The 23030-nt window shown below is 39.9% G+C and overlaps 1 protein-coding gene across 4 annotated transcripts in view; it reads left to right on the forward strand.

The window, feature by feature from the left end:
• ATP6V1C1 (ATPase H+ transporting V1 subunit C1) overlaps window positions 1-23030 on the forward strand; it is a 59886-nt gene that overhangs the window by 30856 nt on the left and 6000 nt on the right. For 3 of the 4 annotated variants that reach the window (XM_038555253.1, XM_038555251.1, XM_038555252.1), the window contains 6 exons: window positions 5801-5893; window positions 5982-6075; window positions 7670-7767; window positions 8703-8829; window positions 10485-10576; window positions 12649-12729. In XM_038555253.1, the coding sequence (XP_038411181.1) occupies window positions 5801-5893; window positions 5982-6075; window positions 7670-7767; window positions 8703-8829; window positions 10485-10576; window positions 12649-12718 (574 nt within the window). In that variant the 3' untranslated portion in view covers window positions 12719-12729. The remainder of the gene's footprint in view (window positions 1-5800; window positions 5894-5981; window positions 6076-7669; window positions 7768-8702; window positions 8830-10484; window positions 10577-12648; window positions 12730-23030) is intronic. The other variant, XM_038555254.1, reaches the window with a different exon arrangement.

The following is a 23030-nucleotide window of genomic DNA, read 5'->3' on the forward strand; positions in this document are numbered from 1 at the left end:
GCTCATCACAATCCCCGCCCCACCCCCCGTTTTGGGGAATGCCTTCCATTCACACCAGCCCCTCACATGGTGAACTGAAGACTAAGGTTGTGTCTTCATATTAGTCTTCTTTTTTTTTTTTTCATATTAGTCTTCTACTGAAGCTGTTTATTCTAACAAATAACAACTTCTTCTATCTCTGTACTCTGTAGGATGTTAAAGCCATAGAGGTTGACTTTATGTCTGAGAGGCAGGGGAAGGAGGAGACCCAAGGACCCAGTGTATACAGAATATCCTCACAGGTTGTAATATGTCAGACCTAGGGTCCAGGGAAGTGGTGTGTAGATAAGTTTCAGATTTATTTTGAAAAGACTTAAAAAATACTACTTTAGAGATTTACATCTCTTGAACATCACTGTAGTAGTTTAAAGGAAAAAATTCTGAGCGGTAAGAGTTCATTGTAGACAGCCTCAGCTTCTGAATGATGAATTACTGCTCTCTGACCACCAGTCAGTGAGAACCACTGTTGTACCTGTTTCTCAGTTCAGAGACATTCAGAACCACTGACATGAAAGTTTAGCTATTTAAATTTAGTCCACAAGAACAACAGCTATACCAGCACTGTGAAGAGGATGGTTCACTTGTGTGGGGCAGACAGGCGATAGTGGGCTACATTGGAATTTTGTCCACTGTTCAGGAAAGATCTCTATGACTTGATGCTGGATTTTTTGCTTATCATAACAACTAACACTTTTGAATAGCTGCTTTGTGCTAGTAATTGTTCTAAGTGCCTCATTTTTAAGTCATTTTGTAAGTAGTAATACTTTCAGTTGTTGCTTTTTGGCTCTTGAGTCCTTAGTCTTGAGTGCAGTGAAGATGAAAGTGAAATTCTGAGGTAGAAGAATCCTGTCTTCAAACCTGAAGGAAATAATTTCACTTAAAAAATGCTTAGAATCCAGCTATTTGTAAAATATTCTACTTAAGTCTTAAAATTATTGGACAGCTTGAACTCTACTATCTTTGTTGTGTGGATAAGTGTAGGGAGGTATGTAAATGCCATGCAAAGTTATGGCCAAAGAAGTGGAGTCTGGGTTGCTCTTCTGCTTCTTGTTGGAAAAACTGTTCAGAGAGAGGTGTTTTTCACTTGTACTCAGGATTACTACTTTCCTTTTTGTCTGTCTACTTTTACTTGTGAAGAGAGTCTGACCAGGTCCCATCACTAGTAAACTTGTGCCTTTTCTGTGTTATTGGAAAGTACCACAAACACATTGGTGCTTCACAGAGGTTTTTGGTCAGGGAGCTAGAGGAACCTCACTAGGAAAGCTTAAGAAAAACTGTACAAGCCATTGTGCAGAGAAAAGTTCCCTTGTGTTGTGGGGGTTGTAAAAATAACTTTCATGAAGAAAAGCAGAAGAGCTGCCTTAGCAGTGACATAGGAAGATGAATTAGGGGACGGAAGATTGCAGGTCTGAGTTTTAGGACAGAGCTAAGAAATCAGAAGCAGCAGGCAGAACTAGTGAGCTCCAGAAGCACAGCTACTCACTTGGATGACTGAAAATGCCATGAAATGTGTGGAAAACATTGCTGCTTCCTTCAGGCCTGGTTAGGCCTGTATGAAGATGGTGCTACTACTACTACATAACAATAGAACTAAAGGAAGACATGTTTTGTGGTCATTTATTTGAACCTAGTCCAACTTGTGCATCCTGTGTTAAGCTAAACTAAACTCCCTTTCAGGCACGGTTCCAAGTCCATGTTTAATCATAAGAAGATGGCACTTTCTTGCCTCTTTCTTCTCCTTCTGGCTTTCATTTTGTTTCTCTGTCTTGGTCTCATGTCACTTCAGGTCGCTGCTGGTTTTGGTTTGGTTTGAAATCCCTCCAACTTTGGCTTCCTGCAGCTCACAAAGCATCACCTCCACTTGAATTTTGTGGGCTCTTCTCTTGCTTTACCCTTGACCTCTAAAAGGCTTTACTTCTGTAACTTTAAATCCAGTTCTTGAACCAGAGCCTGCTTTCCATCTTTTCCACTGTTATAGAACCTGCTCTTTGTTGTTTTTAAGATTTTAAGATTTTATTTATTCATGAGAGACAGAGAGAGAGGCAGAGACACAAGCAGAAGGGAAAAGCAACTCCTCAAAGGAAGTCCGATGTGGGACTCGATCCCAGGACTCTGGGATCATGCCCTGAACCGAAAGCAGAAGCTCAACCACTTAGCCACCCAGGCGTCCCAGAACCTGCTCTTTGACCTTGTCCATCTCTAGTCCCCACCCTTTGCACTGACATTGTTGGTTTCCTCAAGTCATGCTTCCTCTCCTGCTGAGCCTGGAGTCTTGAGTCATCACTTTAGCTGTTGTCTTGCCTGCACCGTCATTTCTGGCCCCTGTGACCTCTTGCAAACTCCCTTCCCCAATTAATCTGTAATTCAGTCTGCCAGCTTCTATGCCTAAATTGCCTGAGTGAGCTGGAGAGAATCTAGTGTGGGTCTGAGTTGTGGCCAGGCTAGACTTGGGCTTTTCTGTCTTAGTGGGACAGAGTATTCTGTCAGCGCATTTTTCAGCCACACCCTGGGCTCTGATCTCCACCTGCAGCTTTGGGACTCCGAAATCTCCATCTGTGGCCTCATGATCCCTGTAGTTTCAGACTCCCACACCTGGTTTCCTCCTGGGCACTGTATGTGTCTGTGCCACAGGTAATAGGACATTATTCCCCCCCCACCAGCCCCCAATCCCAGCCTCAGGTGTTCATCTCATGTAGTGTGTGGCAGCAACCTCTGCCTAGTTATCAAACCAGACCATGGTAATCAGCTATTTTGGACTCTTACCTCTCCCTCTCTCCACCCCCCCGCCCCATGACCCAATCTAACAGCTATATTATTTCTACCTCCAGTAGCATTTGGTTGAGTCATATGGAATTGCTGTTTTGTAGGTCAAAAATGGTCAGATACCAACAACTTCGTATGTTTCCACTGACTTTATACCCCCTGTCCCCTCTTGGCCCTGCCCTTGTAGCTACAGCCGCTGCTTTAGTTTAGGTTCCCATCTCTTGCCTGGACTATTGTAATTGCCATTAGCTGGTCTCCTTTATCTCCAGTATTTTCCTCCTCTCATCACTCTCCTGCATTGCTGCCATTTTCATTTTCGTGGTGTACCAATCTACTACTGGCACATACGTATGCATACACACCCACCCCTTGTACTCTGTGTTCCAGCTGCTTATTTCTGGTAGAGCCCCAAATGCGCCATGCTATTCCACATCTGTATGCATTTGCTTGTGGGATTCTACTGGCATGTTCTCTCTTTTGCCTGTTTTTCAGACTTCCACTTGACATCACTGCTCTTGTGAAACTCCTTAATGTCCCCTGAGATAGTTATTTATTCCCTTTTTGCCCCAATATGTTACATATATCTTCTATTATAATATTTACAGTTCTGTATTGTATTACTTGTTTCTGTCTCCTTTCTTGGTTAGACCCCTGCCTTGAGGTCAGCAAACTACATTGTCTTAGCTTTATTCCTAATATGTAGCAAGAGCAGGGTACATTTATAGAGGCTTAGTACATGTTACATAATTGAAAGTCCATTATACCAAGGACTCATGGTTTGTTTTTTTATAATGTTTTAAGAAATACCTTTCCTAGGTATAGGAAGGAAAAGCAAATAGTTTCTATTTATTTTTTCTTAATAAGGTAGCACAGCAGGATTTAGTCATAAAATAAGACTGAATTTTTATCTTGGCTTCTTTCCCCATGAGGATTTTGAATAAGCCAGACAATTTTGCTATGACCCAGGTCTCTACATGATAAAGGAGCCTGCATAATAGACACCCTGCTCACTGTCATAGAGCCATGTCAAACATCAAATACTTTTGAAATGGTCTTTAAAATGGCAGAGTACTGCGTTAATTTAAAAGATAACTGTGACAGTGGAGGAGTATTATAGGGGTCTGCACTAGCCTGTCAGGTTGGATTTGGATTTGTTTTGATCACAGTGTGCATTTTACAGAGTTAAGCCTGGGAGACCTGAAGATCATTAAAGGTTTTTTATGGCATTCTGTCCACTTGGTAGCTGCCTTGCTTTGGATTTGATAGGCACCAGGAGCAAGAACTAAGAGTAATAGTTTTGAGAGAGCACCTTTTATTTACTTATTCATTTTTTAAGTTTTAAGCTTTTAAAAGATTTTATCATTTATTTTTTTAAGATTTAAGATTTTATTCTTAAGTAATCTCTACACCCAGTGTGTGACTTGAACTCTTAACCCTGAGATCAAGAGTTGTGTACTCTACTGACTGAGCCAACCAGAGAGGGCACCGTTTTTTTTTTTTTTTTTTTTTTTTTTTTTTTTTTTTGTTGTTGTTGTTGTTGTTGTTTAAGAGAGGGAGAGGGCTGTAGGAAAAAAAGAGGAAGAGAGAAAAGGGACAAAGAAAATCTTAAGCAGGCTCCATGCCTGGCACAGAACCCGACATGGGGCTCAATCTCAGTGACCCTGAGATCATGACCTGAGCCAAAATCAGGAGTTGGTTACTTCACTGACTGAGCCACCCAGGCGCCCCAAGAGGGCACCTTTGAAAAGGAAGTTTAGAGGTTTTAAATTCAGAGTAGCTGAGTGATGACAGTGGTCAGTTCTCCTAGAGGTGTCTGCTGGTCCTGCTGCTGGAGAAGGTAGATTGAGAGCCAGGGTGGCTTCAGTTCTTAACAGCTATTCTGCCATTAAGTATTTTAGTTACCTCCTGAATTTACCTGAATTAACTGCTAACCAGGCAGTTCTTAGACTTCTTGGAAAAACTAAACTTGCTTTTCTTTTCTCCCCCATATTTAGTAAAGTATCTTTGAATTCCACAAGCACTCCCTCAGGTTTGTAAAACATTTTTTTCTGATTTCAGAAGTACCACATTGTAAATAAAAACTATAAAGAAACAAACAAACAGAAAACAACAACCTGATACTTGGAAGATAGAAGGGAAAAGAGACTCCCCTCCCCCCCATTAAGTGATATTTCTGTCCCAACATCATCATTGTTGAACAATTCAGTGTATAGCTTTGTAGACCTCCCACATGGGATTCTCTACATAAGTAGCTGTAGGTAGCTTTTGAAGGCCAAGTGAGAAGTATAGTATACATAAACTGTACAGTTTGTCTTTCCAAACAGCTTTTCCCCAGGGTATTACAAATTTATACCACAGTTAAAATCTCCCTACAGTTGTGTTTGGAAAGGACTTTCCAGTGATGTCCAATGAGACTCATAACTAGATAGAAGTTCTAACGTCACTGGGATCTTCTAGAGCCTAGGAGGAACCCCTGAGATGCATGAAAGTGTGTTTTGTCAGAGGTTATTTAGACTATTGCATTTGTTTGGTTTTGAGTTAGGATGTGGTGGGAGAAAAGGAAAGATCTGAGGTAGGAGGTACTGGCAGCTCAGAGAGGGTGAACCAGACCTCAGGGGGCTGGGCTGGAGACAGGTAGAGAGAATTTGGTTTCTGGAGGAGAAGGAGGAAGCAGGAAGAGTCTGGAATAAACTAGTTACTGGTTTTGCCTCAGCTAGCCTGGCACTGATAGATTGAAAAACATGGTTCTTAGAGTTTGAACATTTTACTTGAATTAATGTTGGATTTTGTTGGATTAGAAAGTGGTAAATGTCATAGGGCTGTTAAGACATCATAAATAAAAACAGTGTCTGAGGCAGTACAGGTGGTTAGCATTGAGGTGGTTTGGGAAGGGCTACCATATCTTCCTGTTCCTCCTCCTGTTTCATGAATTCTGCCCTCAGTGTGAAAGAGAGCAGTAAACAGAAAGCTTTAAGTGGACCTTTCTTTCTCTCCACAGTGTTCTCTCAGAGGACCAAGACAGTTACCTTTGTAATGTCACCTTGTTTAGGAAGGCGGTTGATGACTTCAGACACAAAGCCAGGGAAAACAAGTAAGATGATTATTTTTTTGTTTTTTTAATTTGTTAGATCACCTGTAGACACAGCACAGATAATTTGTATTTCCCTCCCCAAATTTAGATTCATCGTTCGTGACTTCCAGTATAATGAAGAGGAGATGAAAGCAGATAAAGAAGAAATGAACAGGCTTTCTACTGACAAGAAAAAGCAGTTTGTATGTGTTCTTAATATTTAGTATTATCAGTGTTGAGCAGAAGAAAAAGCAGTATTGCTATTTCCTTTTTATTTAAAAGAGAAGAAAACTGATTTTACTTTTAAGACATTTGATTTTAGTTATTTTTTCTATTAAAATGAATTTTTTCTAAGCAAAACTTAGATCTGTGAATAGTTATCTTGAAGTCCATACCTTAAAATTAATTACTCTAAGTCCATATAAGGAATTAATTTTAAATGCAGTGTTAATGCCTCTATAGTGAGGAATTATTTTAATTAAATAGTACTTCTTTTCAGTAAGAATTTTCATTTTCTTGAGGCAAATTTTTTTAATGCTGCAATCATACTGAACCAATTTCTGTTTAAACCACTGGAGAGTTACTATGTTTTAGGCAAAATGGGGGAAGGGCATGGAATTGTGACAAGGGAAGATGGTGTCAATTTCCTTGTTATTTTTAAGTGCTGGATTATTGTGAAGACTAGAAACTTGCATGGAAGGGGAAACCCGAATGAGTTGAATATTTATTTCTCTTATGATGCAAGAGAAGCAAATTGTCAGTACTTTATAAACCATATCCTCTCAGTTGGGAGAAAACTAACCCTGACCAATAAAACCAACTTGTTAAAAGGTCCAGAGCCTTTTTAAAGAATAGATACTTTATTTTTTATTTTTATTTTTTTTAGATTTTATTTATTTGAGAGAGAGAGGCAGAGACACAGGCAGAGGGAGAAACAGGCTTCATGCAGGGAGCCCGATGCAGGACTCGATCCCAGGTCTCCAGGATCAGGCCCTGGGCTGAAGGTGGCGCTAAACCGCTGAGCCACCGGGGCTGCCCAGAACAGATACTTTAACCAGAGATTTTCACTTTGTCTTAATTGGTTGGTACATCACATGAGCCTAATGATGTTATCTAAATAACTTAGCTGAACTGATCATGTACGTCTTTTATGTATTGAGAGGCAGTATTAATTTTTTTGAAATCTGTTTTTTTAAAGGAGTATTTTTATTTAGTACTGTAAATAATACTGAATATTTTAAGTTCAAAGAGAAGTTATTTTATGTAGTAGAATCATTAAGAGTTTAGAATATGAAGAGGATTAAGGGATCTAGATCAACATCTCTGATTTTATAGATGAAAAAATTAAGACCTAGGGATATGTATTGAATGACTTACTACGTAACTGTTTATCCTGTTCCCAAGAAGTTGTTTGTACATTGAATTCTGTTTTAAATGTCTGAAATGTATTGTGTAACTTCAGGTTTTTATAATTTGGTTTTCAAACCTAGAGCACATCTATATTTTGTATTAGTTTATATATATATTAAAATGTATAACTTTGTTGTGTAGTGAAGAGGTTCCATGAATTTTCACGTCTACTGAGGTTATAGAGTAGTTGCTGACCTTTTTAATCTTATTTAAGATCAAGTGTCCAAGATAATGAGAATAATGAAACATTTTTAAAGTGAATTATTATGTGATTTAATTCTGTATATTCTTATTGAATGGTTGCTCCTTTAAAAATATTTAGTTTATCTCTAATTGCCATTTTCAAGATCAGATTTGTGGTGATGTTTTCTTTTTTCCTTTTTATAGGGACCACTTGTACGGTGGCTGAAAGTAAATTTCAGTGAGGCATTTATTGCATGGATTCATGTGAAAGCGTTGAGGGTTTTTGTTGAGTCTGTTTTAAGGTAAAGAAAGTTACTTGAAAAACTTGGAACTGAAGAGTTTATAGATCTTTTTGCATTAGACCTCTTTGTTACAGCACACAGTCCAGTAATGGGAAGTTGATGTGGAAAAACCAAAGGGACACCATGAGGCAGAGATTGTATCAGACATTTATATTAGTCTTGTTCTTTTTTTTTTTTTTAAGATTTTTTTAAAAAATTTATTCATGAGAGACAGAGAGAGGCAGAGACACAGGCAGAGGGAAAAGCAGGCTCCATGCAGGGAGCCTGATTCGGGACTCAATCCCAGGTCCCCAGGATTAGGCCCTGGGCTGAAGGTGGCACTAAACCGCTGAGCCACCTGGGCTGCCCACTAGTGCTTATTTAAAAGAAGATCTTTTACATACTTTATGTGTAGTTTGGTACACACTATACTGATGATTTATTTGACATCATTGTTTTGTATTGACCTGAAATATTTTACTATTCTGAGATACTTAAAAATCTCAATCATCTTGTGATCCTCTTTACATTTTGCTCATATTAGAAGTAGTTCAAAATCCTTACCTGCAGCCATGCTATTTATACATTTCATGGACTTTTCAAGGTATGAGTAATTATGTTGCTCCTTATTGTGAAGGTGTCTCCTCTAAGTGTATATATTATTGCTGTTTCCTGAGGGCATTCATATATTATCTTAAAAATTGAAGAAAAATTAAAAGTAATTCCTAGTAGACAATGGGCTCTCATTTAAGGAAACATTTCTAGTGGAGTGAGGACCAGAGAAGATTTGAGTTTCTTTGTATAGTAGTTGAACTTGTAAAGGTGGTCATTGAAATGAGATGCCGTGTCTCTGTTAACTGTGATTAAAGAAGACTATGAGAATATTTGCTTTGAAAAGAAAATCTCTTTATATGTTTATATTTGTGTTATATACTATATGTTTGCTTCCTTATAAGGTATGGTTTGCCAGTGAACTTCCAAGCAATGCTACTTCAGCCCAATAAGAAAACAATGAAGAAACTAAGAGAAGTATTATATGAATTGTATAAACACCTAGACAGCAGTGCGGCAGCTATTATTGATGTAAGTTCTTACTAGGCACCTTTGTAAAGTAGGAACTGGAATGAATTTCAGAAAAAAATTATTGGAAGGAGAGAATGGAAAGGGGATAGTAAATATTGTATTTTTAATCTTTTTTTTAAAATTACTTTGAGGTTCTCAATTTGTTAGATAAGCATAGCAAGTAATTTACATTGTTTACCCTGTTTTATACTAGTTAAGAGCGGTGCTTTGCTTCTAAGCCAGTCATTGTCTTGCTATAGATCAGATATTTATAGCTGCAGAAATAAAGAAGCAACCAGTGATACTACTTGTTTACCAAATTGCAGAGAAGAAAATAAGTAGTTAATTTGATTGTATTCGGTACAAGTAGTGAAGTCAGTAGAGGAGTGTTTTGAAGGGAACTACCATTTTTCTAAAGTGATGTATTTATATCTTTTTTTTTATATATATATTTTATTTATTCATAGAGACACAGAGAGAGAGAGAGGCAGAGACACAGGCAGAGGGAGAAGCAGGCTCCATGCAGAGAGCCTGACGCGGGACTCGATCCAGGATCTCCAGGATCGTGCCCTGGGCCAAAGGCAGGCGCTAAACCGCTGCGCCACCAGGGCTGCCCTATATCTTTTTTCAAACAAAGAGTATAATCAAAGTGTGTGTTGTTGCTATTGCCATTTAAAATTGTAGTGGGCTTTTAGTTCATATTTTTAATTTCAAATATCTTATTATTTTCCACTTTAGGATGGTAGTATCTTACTTTTGCATTAGTTAGAACCTGTGAAACAGGTTTTTTGATAGAAGAAAATGCAGGAAATTGCTTTCTAGGTTTTCATTAATTGTCAATAAAATACAAGGTTCAACTATTTGATACTCAATTTCCTACCAGTATATTCTTTTTTTTTTTTTTTTAAAGATTTTATTTATTTGAGAGAGAGCATGAGTGGGGGCAGGCTGGGGGAGAAGCAGACTCCCCTGCTGAGCAGGGACCCCAAATGCAGGGCTCTATCCCAAGAGATTGAGATCATGACCTGAGCTGAAGGCAGATGCCCATCTGACTGAGCCATCCAGGTGCCCTTCCTACCAGTATATTCTTTTTTTTTTTTTTTTTTAAGATTTTATTTATTTATTCACGAGAGACAGAGAGAGGCAGAGACACAGGCAGAGGGAGAAGCAGGCTCCATGCAGGGAGCCCAATGTGGGACTCGATCCTGGGTCTCCAGGATCACACACCGGGCTGCAGGCGGCACTAAACCGCTGCGCCACCAGGGCTGCCCCCTACCAGTATATTCTTAAAACATGTAAATAATAAGTGATATCATTAAAGTATGCTTAGTTTACTTCTGTTCAATATTTTAATAAGCCATGTGTCTGATAAACTCGATATCTCAAGCCTGAGATTTAAAAAGTAATTTTATGCCTTATGCACAAAACAGGATCATAAGGTCCTGGTTAAACACATTCAGGCTTTGGAGTCAGTGAGTGCTTAAATCTGGCTTCACTACCCACTGTATTAACTGGCAAAATAGGAGTAATAATGCCTAACTCAGATTAAATTAGCATAAACACATAAACTTAGCTCAGAGTAGGTTTTCAATAAGAAGGTAGATGGTAATACTTAATTTCTTCTTTTTTTGATTTCTGTAAGTACTCAATTGGATAATTGTCTGATTTTTCTGTAGGCTCCTATGGATATTCCGGGCTTAAACCTGAGTCAACAGGAATACTACCCCTATGTGTACTACAAGATTGATTGCAACTTGCTGGAATTCAAGTAAAAATGAGCTCCTTCCCAGACAATCCTGTCCTTGTGTTGGTGTATTCTAACAGATATAGGTTGTAGTATGACAGTACTTTTAACTCTCTATTGTCCTTTGCTTGCTTCTGCCCCCCTTTCCTAGGTGAGTTCTTCCATAGTGGTCCATCTCTCAATATTTTCTTCTTAAAGGAAAATAGGTATCTTACTTCTTTTTATTGATCAGGTCTGTAAATGTGTACTAAAAAAAAAATCAGAGTTTATTTATAAACAGAATAGTTTATTTAAAGAGAAGGTCTTTCTTTATTGATATTCTGGTATGCATTAATTCCATTTGTTACTGTTGTGCACAAAAGCCTTGTTTACAAGGGAATGGTAAATGTTTATACCATTTTGTTCACTGTATTTAGCAGACATAACTGTCTAATAGTTACTGAATCATGATGTAAAGAAATGTGATAATATTCAGGTATGTGCTTTCTGAATGTTTCAAATTACAATCTGTGAGCACTGTTGACACCCACAGGAGATAATAAAATTACCTGTGCAAAGGTGTATTGTGGTGTGTATAACTTCTCAAGATTATAGTTCAGTTTGAGAGTTTAATAAATGAGAGCATAGCTGACTTGCTATGCCGCTTCCCGGATTTTGTTCTGTATCAAGGGTTGACCACTTGACCACTGTATCAAGGGTCTGACTCACATATGATTTAAGTGTGCCAATTTTGGGTCACAGTACAAATGTAAAGATTATTTTTCAATATATGATGGACATTTACATTTGGACACTAGATTTTGAGTTCCCTCAAATAATTAGGAAGTAGGGCCAACTTGGAATAAAGTGTAGCAAAACTGTGTAGCTTCAGTCATTTGTTCTGTGTCTTTTTTACATACTTCCTTTCTAAGATTTATTAATTATAAAAGCCTTCGTTTTGACCTATATATCATTTATGACATCATCTGAAAAGAGGCATTCTTTGTTTTAAAAATCTCTGAAATGGATGACTTAGTTTAGCATCCTGAAGGAGCTTCTAAAAGAGGTTTTTGTGGCAGTGCTACCTTTCCTTTGCCCTCCCAGGCTTGCAGATGGAAGAAGGAAGTTTCTGTTTTAAGGGCATTTTTTTTTAAAGATTTATTTATTTATTTATTTGTTTGTTTGTTTGTTTATTTATTTATTTATTTATTTATTTATGATAGACATAGAGAGAGAGCGAGTCAGAGACACAGGAGGAGGGAGAAGCAGGCTCCATGCCGGGAGCCCAACCCAGGACTCGATCTTGGGACTCCAGGATCGCGCCTTGGGCCAAAGGCAGGCGCTAAACCGCTAAGCCACCCAGGGATCCCCTTTAAGGGCATTTCTAAACTATGCCTATTTCTTCTAGAAATTAGCCTCCTAAATAAATCCTTTTTACTTCAAACATTTATGTTGTTGTTGTTTTTTTTTTTTCAAAAGAGGTTAACTTCAAACGTACTCAGAATTCTAGAAAGTAAAAAATGAGAGATGACCCTTCCTGCCTCCCAGATTTCTTCTCAAGGGCATGTATTCTTGTAGACCCTTTTCTATATTTCCACAGCATATATATTATACACATGCAAACGTAGTTTATTTTAAAATAAATGTAGGATCAAACTGCATATATCCTGTTACTTTTTTGTTTATTAGTAATGTCCAAAATCTCTGGATGTCAGTCTATCTAGAGTTACATCATTTTTTTCCACTGGCTGCATGGTTTTCCATCATATATTTCTGCTACAATATAGCTGACTTGTTGGATATTCAGGTTATTTTTTGTTTCAGTCATAACACACACTGCTGCAGTAAACCTCCTTCTACGGGTATCTTTTTTTTTTTTTTTTCCTACGGGTATCTTTACTTGTATTAGTATTTCTGTAAGAGAGATCCTGGACGTGGGGTTTGTAGGACATAGGGTATAATTAAAGTTTTGATATATGCTCCCAAGTTCCCTGTCAAAGTTCTAAATTTAAGACATGTTAAGAATGCAGATTTTATTTTCAATTTTCCTTTGGATAAGAGGAAGCTGAAAATGTTTGGTTTTGGTGTCAGAAAATTCTGGTTCTCTTTGTTTGCAGGTGTTTTTTGAGTCTTGGTATCTGTACAATGGACATAATCTGTGATGGAGGATGTGTTTTGACAACTTAAGTAAAGGATTGGTAAGCCCACATGATGACTTTAACATTTTACCTGGATTGTAATATTGTTCTGACATGGGTAGGTAGGGATTGTTTCAAGTTTAAAGTCATAATGTGTGTTTGGAATTCAGGACTTTCACTATAATTTCTCTGAGAGACACAGGGTGCCTGGGTTGTAGCTGTGGAGCCCAAGCCTAGTTCTGCTACTGATTAGTCCTGTGGTCTCCATGCCCAGTCCCTCCTTCCTAGAATGGGGATAACTAGACTGTTATTCTGTGAAAGCGATCCCACCTGCGCGTGTAGTGCTTTGAAATGGTGCCCGGTACATGATGCACATGTACCCAGAATCCTAGACCAGTGCCTCTAGCTTCTTTTCACCTGTGTTTGATCTGGGAATTTAAAGGTCCATGACATTGTGGAGTCTGAAGGTTAGAAGGAAGTAATTGCATGTGTGTGGTGGGGGTAGGCAGAGTTTGTGTATGTCGTATGATGTTAAAGCAATTTGTCTCTGAGCTTCGGTCCGTGTTGGGCTTTTTATATTGTCCATGGTAGCTACCATTCCTGGGAAAGCATTCTTCCTATTCTCCGCATCTTGCCTTGTTTCAAGGCTTCAGAATCTATTGGTTCTCCTCTAGGGTAGAGCTCAGATAACAGATTCACTCGACATTTATTGAGTGTTAGAGGCCATCCTGCCAGCGCTATCAGTACCGGTTGCCTTGCCCCTTCCCCGTGTTGTTTGTGCCGGGAGGACTGGTGGTCCCATGCTACTTGTGGAGGCTTGGGGCAAAGGACTTTAGTGCTTTCTTTGCTAGATCTCACAGATTTTGAGTTAGAGTCCGAATTCAAACCTAAGATTTTTTTTATATATTTATTTATTCATGACGGACACAGAGAAAGGCAGAGACATAGGCAGAGGGAGAAGCAGGCTCCCTGCAGGGACCTGAGATCATGACGTGAGCCAAAGGCAGACACTCAACCACTGAGCCACCCAGGTGCCCTCTTTTTTTTTTTTTTAATTTTATTTACTCATTGGAAAGAGAGGCAGAGAATGAGCAGGGAGTGGGGCAGAGGGAGAGGAGAAGCAGGCTCTTGCTGAGCAGGGAGCCTGATGTGGGGCTCAGTCCCAGGACCCTGGGATCATGACCTGAGCCAAAGGCAGCCGCTTAACTGACTGAGCCACCTAAGCGCCCCCAAACCTAAGATTTCTGACTTTGGGGCCCTTTTGTCCATATCATGCCTCCTGCCCTCTACAGGGTCCTATTATATGAATGAGCCAAACACATTCCTTCAACTTAGTCCAAGAAAGACCATGACATAGGAAAAGAAAAAGCATTAGATGTGGTTGATGAAATATTAAATTGTGCTAGTATTTGGCAGGAACTTTGGAGCCCAGATTTTTTTTTTGGCGATGGGTAATGAGGCGTCTAGTGGTTGCATGCTAACTTCAGTAGCCCAGGTTATTCAACCTGGAAGGTTTTCCTTCCTGCTAAAGTTGGTCTTAGGCAGACACTATGTGGTCTGAGTGGAGCAGATTCCCACGTAGCATTTTGAATGAGCACATACCAAGTAATACCTTTCAACTAGTACTTTGTGCATCACAAATACAAAACAAACATTAATTTTTCTTTGCTGTCACTTCATATTTAATTAGTTGGAAATAGAAGAAATTGATCTAGATATGAAGTTACTCTCCTTTATTCTCAGCTGCCTTTTTTTTTTTTTTTCTTTTTTTTTCCTTAAATCAGAATAACAGGGTGCCTGGGTAGTGTGGTCCGTCGAGTCTCCGACTCTTGGTTTAACTCAGAGTCATGATCTTAGGGTCGTGAGATCGAGCCCCGTGTCAGGCTCCATGCTCTGTGCATAGTCAGCTTAAGACATTTCTCTTCCTTTCCCTCTGCCCCTTCCCCCCACCCCCACCTCCTCTCTTTCTCTCTGAAATAATCTTTTTAAAGTAACAAATACACTAAGAATCATATGTACAAGTATTATAGAATAGCTTATAATGAAAACCTTGCTACTTTTTTTTTTTTTTAAGATTTTTATTTATTTGAGAAAGAGGGCACATACCTGAGAATGAGCTCTGGGGAGGAGGGGCAGAGGCAGAGGGAGAGGCAGACTCCCCACTGGGCAGGGAGCCCAACGTGGGGCTCTGATCCCAGGACCCCAGGATCATGACCTGAGCTGAAGACAGATATTTAAGCAACTGAACAGCCAGGCACCCCTAAAACCTTGCTATTCTATAGGGAAAAAGGTGGGATTTTTTTTCCTTCTGGTTATATCAGCAAAAGATGGTTTATCCTAGAAGGTCTGTAATAGTATTATGTTCTAAAGGAAGTGCATTGACAACTTTCCTAATTCAGTTGTCTGTAAATTGAAGTTTACCATTTCGGTAATGTAAACTTATTTAGGGTCTTTATTTTTCTAGCCTGGATAAATTTAGATTAATATATGAATGTAATTCTGGCTTTTTTTTTTTTTTAAGAAATATTACCCACCAGAACTATTTTACTTATCAGCAGATTCACTCTTAGAATAGTTTTTTATCTGAACCCCATCACTTGTGGGAGAAAAAGGGAATGAGGTTAAACCATGGAAGTGATCATCAGTAGGGAATAGCTCCTGGGATGGTTTAGCTGGAGAAGAAGGTGAAACAGGTCAACATCTTTCATACCAAGAATGGTCAAGATAATGCAAGAAGAAAAAAGTTTAAAACGAAGCAGAAGTGTATGAGCAAACACAAATGATATTTTCTGACAGTTGCTTAATATTGGAATTGATTAGATCCACAGCAGTTCTTTCTTGGGGAATTTAATAAGAATGCAGATTCATTGCCAAACTCCACAGGGATGTTTGTAAGTCTTGTGTAGGTCCAAGAAATAGTCTACATTTTTAACAAACACCCAGGAGACTCAGATGCTGGTGATCAGCCAGCTAAATGAGACTACCCTTGAAAGAGTCTTCCTCTGAATCCCCAGATACAGTCATTGACTTAGGTTTGGAAGCATCTTGGGGTCTAGTGCAAATAGTGATTTTTCTATCTTTCATACAGACTACGTTCAGTAGGATCATTAGGAATAAATCAGCTTTTCCTACTCTGCCACCTAAGGTAGCATTCCAACATTATTAACAGAACTGGAAAGTTCTGCTTTTGCAGAAACTGATCATTGTAGGTATCCTCTACCCTCGAAAGGCCATAGAATATCAAATTGGAATTTGCAGGAACTGTCTAAAGTGACCAAAGTCACATGTATCTTTTATTTGAAAACCCAATTTGGGTGTGATTTATCCAGCTTATAAAAGTTTAAAAGAACAACCAGAACAGCCTTTCAAAGAATGGTTTGCACGAAGAAACAAAGCCAAAGGATATTAAGACAAAAGTGAAAAAAGTTGGATGCAACAAAGAATATTGTTGATGTTAGACCAAACAAGGAAAAATCGTATATATTTGAACTTGAAAATTTTCTTTTAACCAGAGGATGAATAGAAACTATCCAGAATATCCAATCCAAAGAGCAATTTTGATGTATTTTGTGGCTTCCTAGGTATGTGGATGACTTCTTTGGATAGTTCTGTGACAAATTATTCGTAATTACTTTTTTCAATAACACAACTTGCCATATTTTATATTTTACTGTCGAGGTACTTTCCTGGGCTGATTCTCAGAGTAGTTACAGGTCAGAACAGGTTTGTTAGAAGCATTAAGTCACTGGTTTCTTTAAAAAAGAATTAAGACTATACAGGTACTACACTTCACCACAAGAGGGCGCTCTGGTGCCATTTAGAAGCAAACCTGTCGTTTAACCTCCAGTCTCCCTCATGGTTGGTTATGAAACATAGAATCCTCTTAGAGAAACCCACAAACACTGGGTAGTGTTCTGATTTGGGATATTTTGTTACATAATAACATTAATGTTGTTAATACAAAGTTCTCAGAAAACTTTAGACAACTTCTGTTAATTTTGTGACTTAAACCAGCCTGTGCGTGTCTTTGTGTATAGACAGTGTTTAGAACCCAAACACTGGTGGCCAGCCAGTTTTCCCCAAAGACAAAATGAAAAAAAGTAAGGATGTACTGATATGTCTGTCTGTGTGTATATCTGTTCTCTTATTCAGCAAATAGTTTTTGAGCTCATACTGTCAATCGGGCATTGTTTTAGGTCCTGGGAGTGTGATGCTGAGCAGTGAAAAAGCCCAGTGCCTAGCACCCCAAAATGAGAAAAAGTACTATAATTACTGATCTGTGGAATCAATGGCCTGGAAACATCCTTGAGGATATCTGTCCAGGAAAGTCAAACTTGAATGTCAGTCAGTGAAGAATGGAACACTCCCCCACCCCTGCTATACGACCATGATCATACAGTTGGCCTGGTTTAGCACTGTCCTAAACAACTTTCCATGATGATGGACATTCTGTATCTGTGCTACGCACTGTGGTAGCCTATGCCATATGGGGCCATAGTCCACTTGAAATGTGGCTGGTATGATTGAGGAAGTACACATTTAATCTTATTTAACTTTAATTAATGTAAATACCTAACTGTGGCCAGTGGTTACTGCATTGGACAGCACAGGCCTAGTTGGTCATGCTTGAGTTGGGAGCTATTTTGCCTTTGAATTTCCAAAATGCCCCACGTCCTTTGGCTTTTTTTGTTCCTATAACTGGAAGAGCCAGCCTAGCCTAGCTTTTGTTCACTTGATTGCCAGGTTTAATTTCCCTACCAGCCTGAGAAACAAGGAAAAGATTGCTTTCTGAGTCATTGTTGTGCCTCAGGTTGCTACAGACAGCTTTCACTTCGATCACAAAAGACTACATATACTTTGTAGTATATGTGCATGAGGGTAAACTTGCAATATTGAAAGATCAAAAGCTACTTCTGATGGGAAATATTGAATCAGCAGAATTGGAAACACAGCTGTGTGGTTCTGATGGGGATATAATTTCTTCTGCCAATCAGTGCTCACTTAGCACTCATTGTGTGCAGGGCATTCGCTATGCCAGGCTTTGCAGGGAGGCATCAAGGAGATGTTCAGCACATGTTCTTGACATTTTTTGGTCTCCATTGACTCTTAGGAATTCGAGAAGTTCATAATATAGTGAAGCAGTCCAGGTCTCTAGCAAGAAGAGTGACAATTTACAGGGAACCCTTGGAAAGAGGAGAACTGTATATGAAAGGGTGGCACCTGTCTATGGGTTGTTTTCATCAGTGGTATGTGGGCATGGATTTTGCCTCATTCTTGAGCCCAGTGGCACTACCCTGCAGGACAACTGGCCAAGGGAGGAAGGAGTGCACTCAGAAAGCAAGCTCCTGGGGCAGCCCGGGTGGCTCAGCGGGTTTAGCACCGCCTTCAGCCCAGGGGTGATTCTGTCTGGAGACCCAGGATCGAATCCCACGTTGGGCTCCCTCCATGGAGCCTGCTTCTCCCTCTGCCTGTGTCTCTGCCTCTCTCTCTGTGTGTCTCATGAATAAATAAAATCTTAAAAAGAAAACATTTTTTAAAAAAATTTAAAAAAAAGAACGATAGCTCCTCCCTCAAGCCTCATGCTCCCACCTCTGCTGTTTGCTCATTGTCTCTCCCCCACTTTGTGGCCAGGCACTCAAGTATCCTGGAGGTTCTTTCCGCTCTCTCCTTCCAAGCTCTTCCTCTCCCCAGTTTGTCTTAAGAGCCTCCTAACTGGCCCTCTTGTCCCCTCTCTGCTCACCTTCCTATCACCCTAGCACTGCTGCCAGGGGACTGTCGGGTCACTGCTCACAAATCCTGAAGAGCTCATCTACCCATAGAATAAAAGTCCCTTGCTTCAAATTTGGATTGTTTCCTTTTTAATTTAGCTTCTGTATGTGTTTTCTGAAAGCAGGATATTGCTTAATGTTTGTTTTTAATTTTGTCTGCAGTTCCTTGATGGGGGAATTTAGACCATGGGTATTTGTCATGAATGTTCTATTGGTCTGCCTTTCTCTTCTGGCCTCTCAGAGCTGGCCATGTCTACTAGGTCTGAATTCTATTGTGATCTTGGGTGGCTTGCCCCTTTGGATCAGACTCCATTTCTTCATTTGTAGAAGAGATGAGAACACTGTAGGATTATTGTGAAGATTAAACCTCATGGGATGTTCAGATTTTTTTGACAAGGTACATACATAGAAGAGGGGACTCAACATGCTAAAGGCCATTTCTGTTAGTAATTTTTATACTACTTGATTTTTTTTTTTTTTTTTTTTTTTGCTTCTTGGCTTCTCTAGCTTATGTGAATTGAAATTAGTTTCCCTTAGAAGACAAATTACTCATTAAAAACCCACCAGGATCATATGATGGACAATTCCAACATGTGTGTATGTCTCCCCAAAAGATTTGAAAACATAGATTGACATAAAAAGTTGTATGTAAAAGTTTATAGCAGGATTATCATAACTAAAAAGTGGAAACCCAAGTGGCCATCAACGTATGATAAATGAATAAACAAACTGTGGTATGTCCACACCAGGGAATATTACTCAGCCATAAAAAGGAACTAAGTCCTGTTCCTTGGCACAACATGGCTGAACCTTGAGGATGTTGTGCTGAGTGAAAGAAGCCAGGCACAGAAGGTCACATATTGTCTGATTCCCATTATATGAGATGTTAGGAGTAGACAAATCCAAAGACACAGAAAAGAGATGAGTGGTTGGTGAGGAGACCAGGGAGAGGGAAGGGATTGGAAGTGGCTGCTAATGGATACAGGGTTTCTTTTGGGGTTGATAAACAGGTTCTGGGATTAGATAGTGATAACTGGACAACCCTGTGAATATACCAGAAACCAGTGACTTGTATGATTGAGGATAAATTATGATCCATGTGTTATTTCTCAATTTAAAAACCTACCAAGAATGATCTCAAATTTTCTACAAACTCTCTCAATTCTTGGCTCATACGTTTATGTCTACATACTTTTAAAAATCGATTTGAATTCCCTGAGTGAAAGAGTTTCACATGTTAGGGTTTTACTCCTTTCTGTGGTCTTGCTTTCATTCTGGTTTTATGGACTTCTTTTCTGTCAGTCTCTATTTATCTTTTGTGTTTTCCTTTGTCCCACGCATCATCCTGGTGAGACTTGGCAACAGTAGCTGCCAAACCCCTCCTCTTTCCAGGATGGGTGCACATCTGTTTCAGGGAACTCTGATGTCACTGGTTGCCAGGTCAGCACTCAGCCCCATTCCCCGCAGTCTCTGAGGACAAGATCCATTCTCTGAGACTTTACTGGCCTGATGGTTTAGCATACATGTCCCTGATGACGTGTCTAGGCAAAAGAATCCTTAGTTCATCCTTTCCTTCAACAACCAGTCACTGACTGAGGACATATGTTATGAGTTCTGTGAGGGCAGAGTCCTTCACTCAGCAAATAACTAATTTGTTGCTCAATACCCAGTGCTGGCAGGAGCATATCAGTGAGGAGAGGGCCTCTGGCCACGTAGAGCTCACCTGCTAGTGGTTGATGGCAGTGGACACAATGAGATAAGACCCTTCACTTCTGAATGTGAGGTGATAGTGACCTGGGCTGGGAAGGGGTAAGGAGGGCTAGTGTAGATAAGGTGGTGAGCTGTACCCTGGAAGATGCCAGCCAGAACCAGGGGGGAGAATATCCCTGGCTGAAGAAACTGCACTTGCAAAGAGCCCAGGAGGGAACTGGCTCAGAGGTTCGAGTGGCAGGTCAGCGTGGTGACAGCTTCGTGAGCAAGGGGGTGTAGAAAGGTTGACACAGGCAAGTGGGGCAGGGCTTACAGAGCGTGATGGGGAACTGTGATTGTGTTTGGATACAAAGGGAACCCACCGTATGGTGTCTAATTTACATTTTTCAAGGATCGTGACAACAGCAGTCTTACTCATGTGTTCACAGTTTCTCACATCGCGTTTGGCACGTTCATAGTGGGCACTGGTTTGTCCAGTGGATGGGCCCATGGAGTGCACACCGTGCCCAGAAGGGTGCCTGACTGCACCCAAAAGCTCTTCACCTTGTGTCACTCTTTTAAGAGTGTTTTGCAAAACATACTTAATGCTCTCCTGCAAATGTCCATGAAGATCCAGGCAGAATTTAACAATTTATAAACTTAGTACTGATTTTTTTTTGCAATTGCCCTAATTTCTTCAAAAATAATGGTCATCGCATGTTTATAAAATGAGTTAGCATTTGAAGTCATATTTGCTACATCACTAGCTAATTCTGCACCTGTACTAGGAACACAATAGTCCTTTGATAAGAGCCAACATGACAGCAGCATTTTTGGGGGATGGAAGGGGCACATTTTTCCATTGTGCCTGAATTTCTTGCTTCCACACTCTTTAGGAAGGAAAGTTGTCTTTTTTTTTTTTTTTTTAAGATTTTATTCATTTATTTTAAAGAACATGAGCAGGGAGAGGGGCTGAGGGAAAGGGAGAGAATCACAAGCAGATTCCATACTGAGCATGGAGCCCAATGCAGGGCTCTAATCTCAGGTTCCTGAGATCATGACCCCAAGTGGAAACTATGAGTCATTTAACCAACTGAGCCAGGTGCCCCCGGAAAGTTGTCTTTTTGCTTCAAAGTGCTCCAGCCTTTTGCTGGGAGACAAGAGGCTATGATCTCCACTCACTAACAATACAGGAAATGAAAATCTATCACGTAAATTGACGCCTCTTCAGTCATTTAAGGCACCCGTTTGGCTCGGCTATGATGGATCCTTCACATTCTTCCAGGGGAACTAACGCAGCTTTGGAGAGACATGAATGCTGGGGTATATGAGTAGGCTGCCTGAGAAGTGTTCGTGTTGGTTCTGGAAGGGGGCCTGTGCTATACGTAATTCTGCTGAGAGGAAGTGTCAAATTTTCCATAGTCCGAGCTTTCCAGAACTTAGTTGGCTGCTTGCTCCTGAGTCAGAATTTCTTTTCTAAAATAAATGATTTGGAACACTCTTATCTTGCCACCCAGACACACAGCTACAGTTCCTCCTGCCTGGGAAAGTTAACTCTCCAGCTGTAATACAGTACACAGTGTTGTCCTTCCAAAAACTCACTAAATTCTACATCAAAATTGTGAAACAGCAATGTTAATTAGACTCCCCTTTGCCCCCGGCCCCCCAACTTTGATGCCATTGGGCTTTTTCCTTGCCTTTGTTTCCTGGTTTTAGCCCCTATTCTTTTTTCTTAATTTTGTTTGGTCAAAATCTTTCTTTTTAACATTTGTGATCCCTTTGGACTGTTCTACCTTAGTAATTCCTCTGCTTATTCTTTCTTTCTTTTTTTTTTTCTCTCTTCATTTCAGAACACCCCTTTCCCACGAACCTGCTCTTTCTCCTGCAAGGATTGCAGTTGAAAAAAAAGTTGAGTTGCCTAGAACTTCATGTCACTGAGCAGCCATTTCACATCCTTTGTTCAGTCAAGGGAATGAATGATAAGATCACGCAGTTAGGCAGTGTATTCATCAGGGCCTCGAGAGAAACAGCACCCATGTGATATATGTGTGATCCTTGAACAATGTGGGGCATAGAGGTGCTGACTCTGCACCCCACATAGTCAGAAATCTGTGTATAACTTTTTCTTAAAGTTTATTTATTTGAGAGAGAGAGTGTAAGCAAGGTGGGGAGGAGCAGAGGGAGGGGGATAAGCAGACTCTGCATTGAGTTCAGGCAGGGCTTGATCCCACAACTCTGAGATCATGACCTGGTCAAAACCAAGAGTTAGGGCCACTTGGGTGCCCCCCCCCCCCGAACCGTGTATAACTTTTGACTCTCCAAAAACTTAACTTGCAGTCTACTGTTGACCAGAAGCCTTGCCGATAACATGAACAGTTGATTAACGCATATTTTTTGTGTTAAATGTATTATATACTGTATTCTTTACAATAAAGTAAGCTAGAGAAAGTATTAAGAAAATTATAAGGAAAATACCTATATAATACTGTACTATGAAAAAAAAGTCCGTGTAAGTAGACCTAAGCAGTTCAAATCTGTGTGGTTCAAGGGTCAACTGTATGTGTGTGTGTATAAAAGGGATGTATTATAATGAATTGGCTCACAGGATTATGGAGACTGGAAAGCATAGAATTTCCAGAATCAATGTCCTGATTTGAGTCTGAAGGGCAAAACTGCTGTAGACCCAGGCAGCATGGATGTCCTCGTTCAAAGGCCATCAGGCAGGAGGATTCTCTCTTACTTGGGGCAGGTTGGCCTTTTGTTCCATTCAGGCCTTCAACTTATTGGGTGAGACCCACCCACATTAGGGAGAGCAATCTGCTTTACTCAAGCCCACTGATTGAACCGCTAATCTCATGCATAAGCACCCAGAATAATGTTTGACCAACTACCTGAGCACCCTGT

Source organism: Canis lupus, chromosome 13, assembly GCF_011100685.1.
Source record: "Canis lupus familiaris isolate Mischka breed German Shepherd chromosome 13, alternate assembly UU_Cfam_GSD_1.0, whole genome shotgun sequence".
In the NCBI taxonomy this organism is placed as follows: Eukaryota; Metazoa; Chordata; class Mammalia; order Carnivora; family Canidae; genus Canis; species Canis lupus.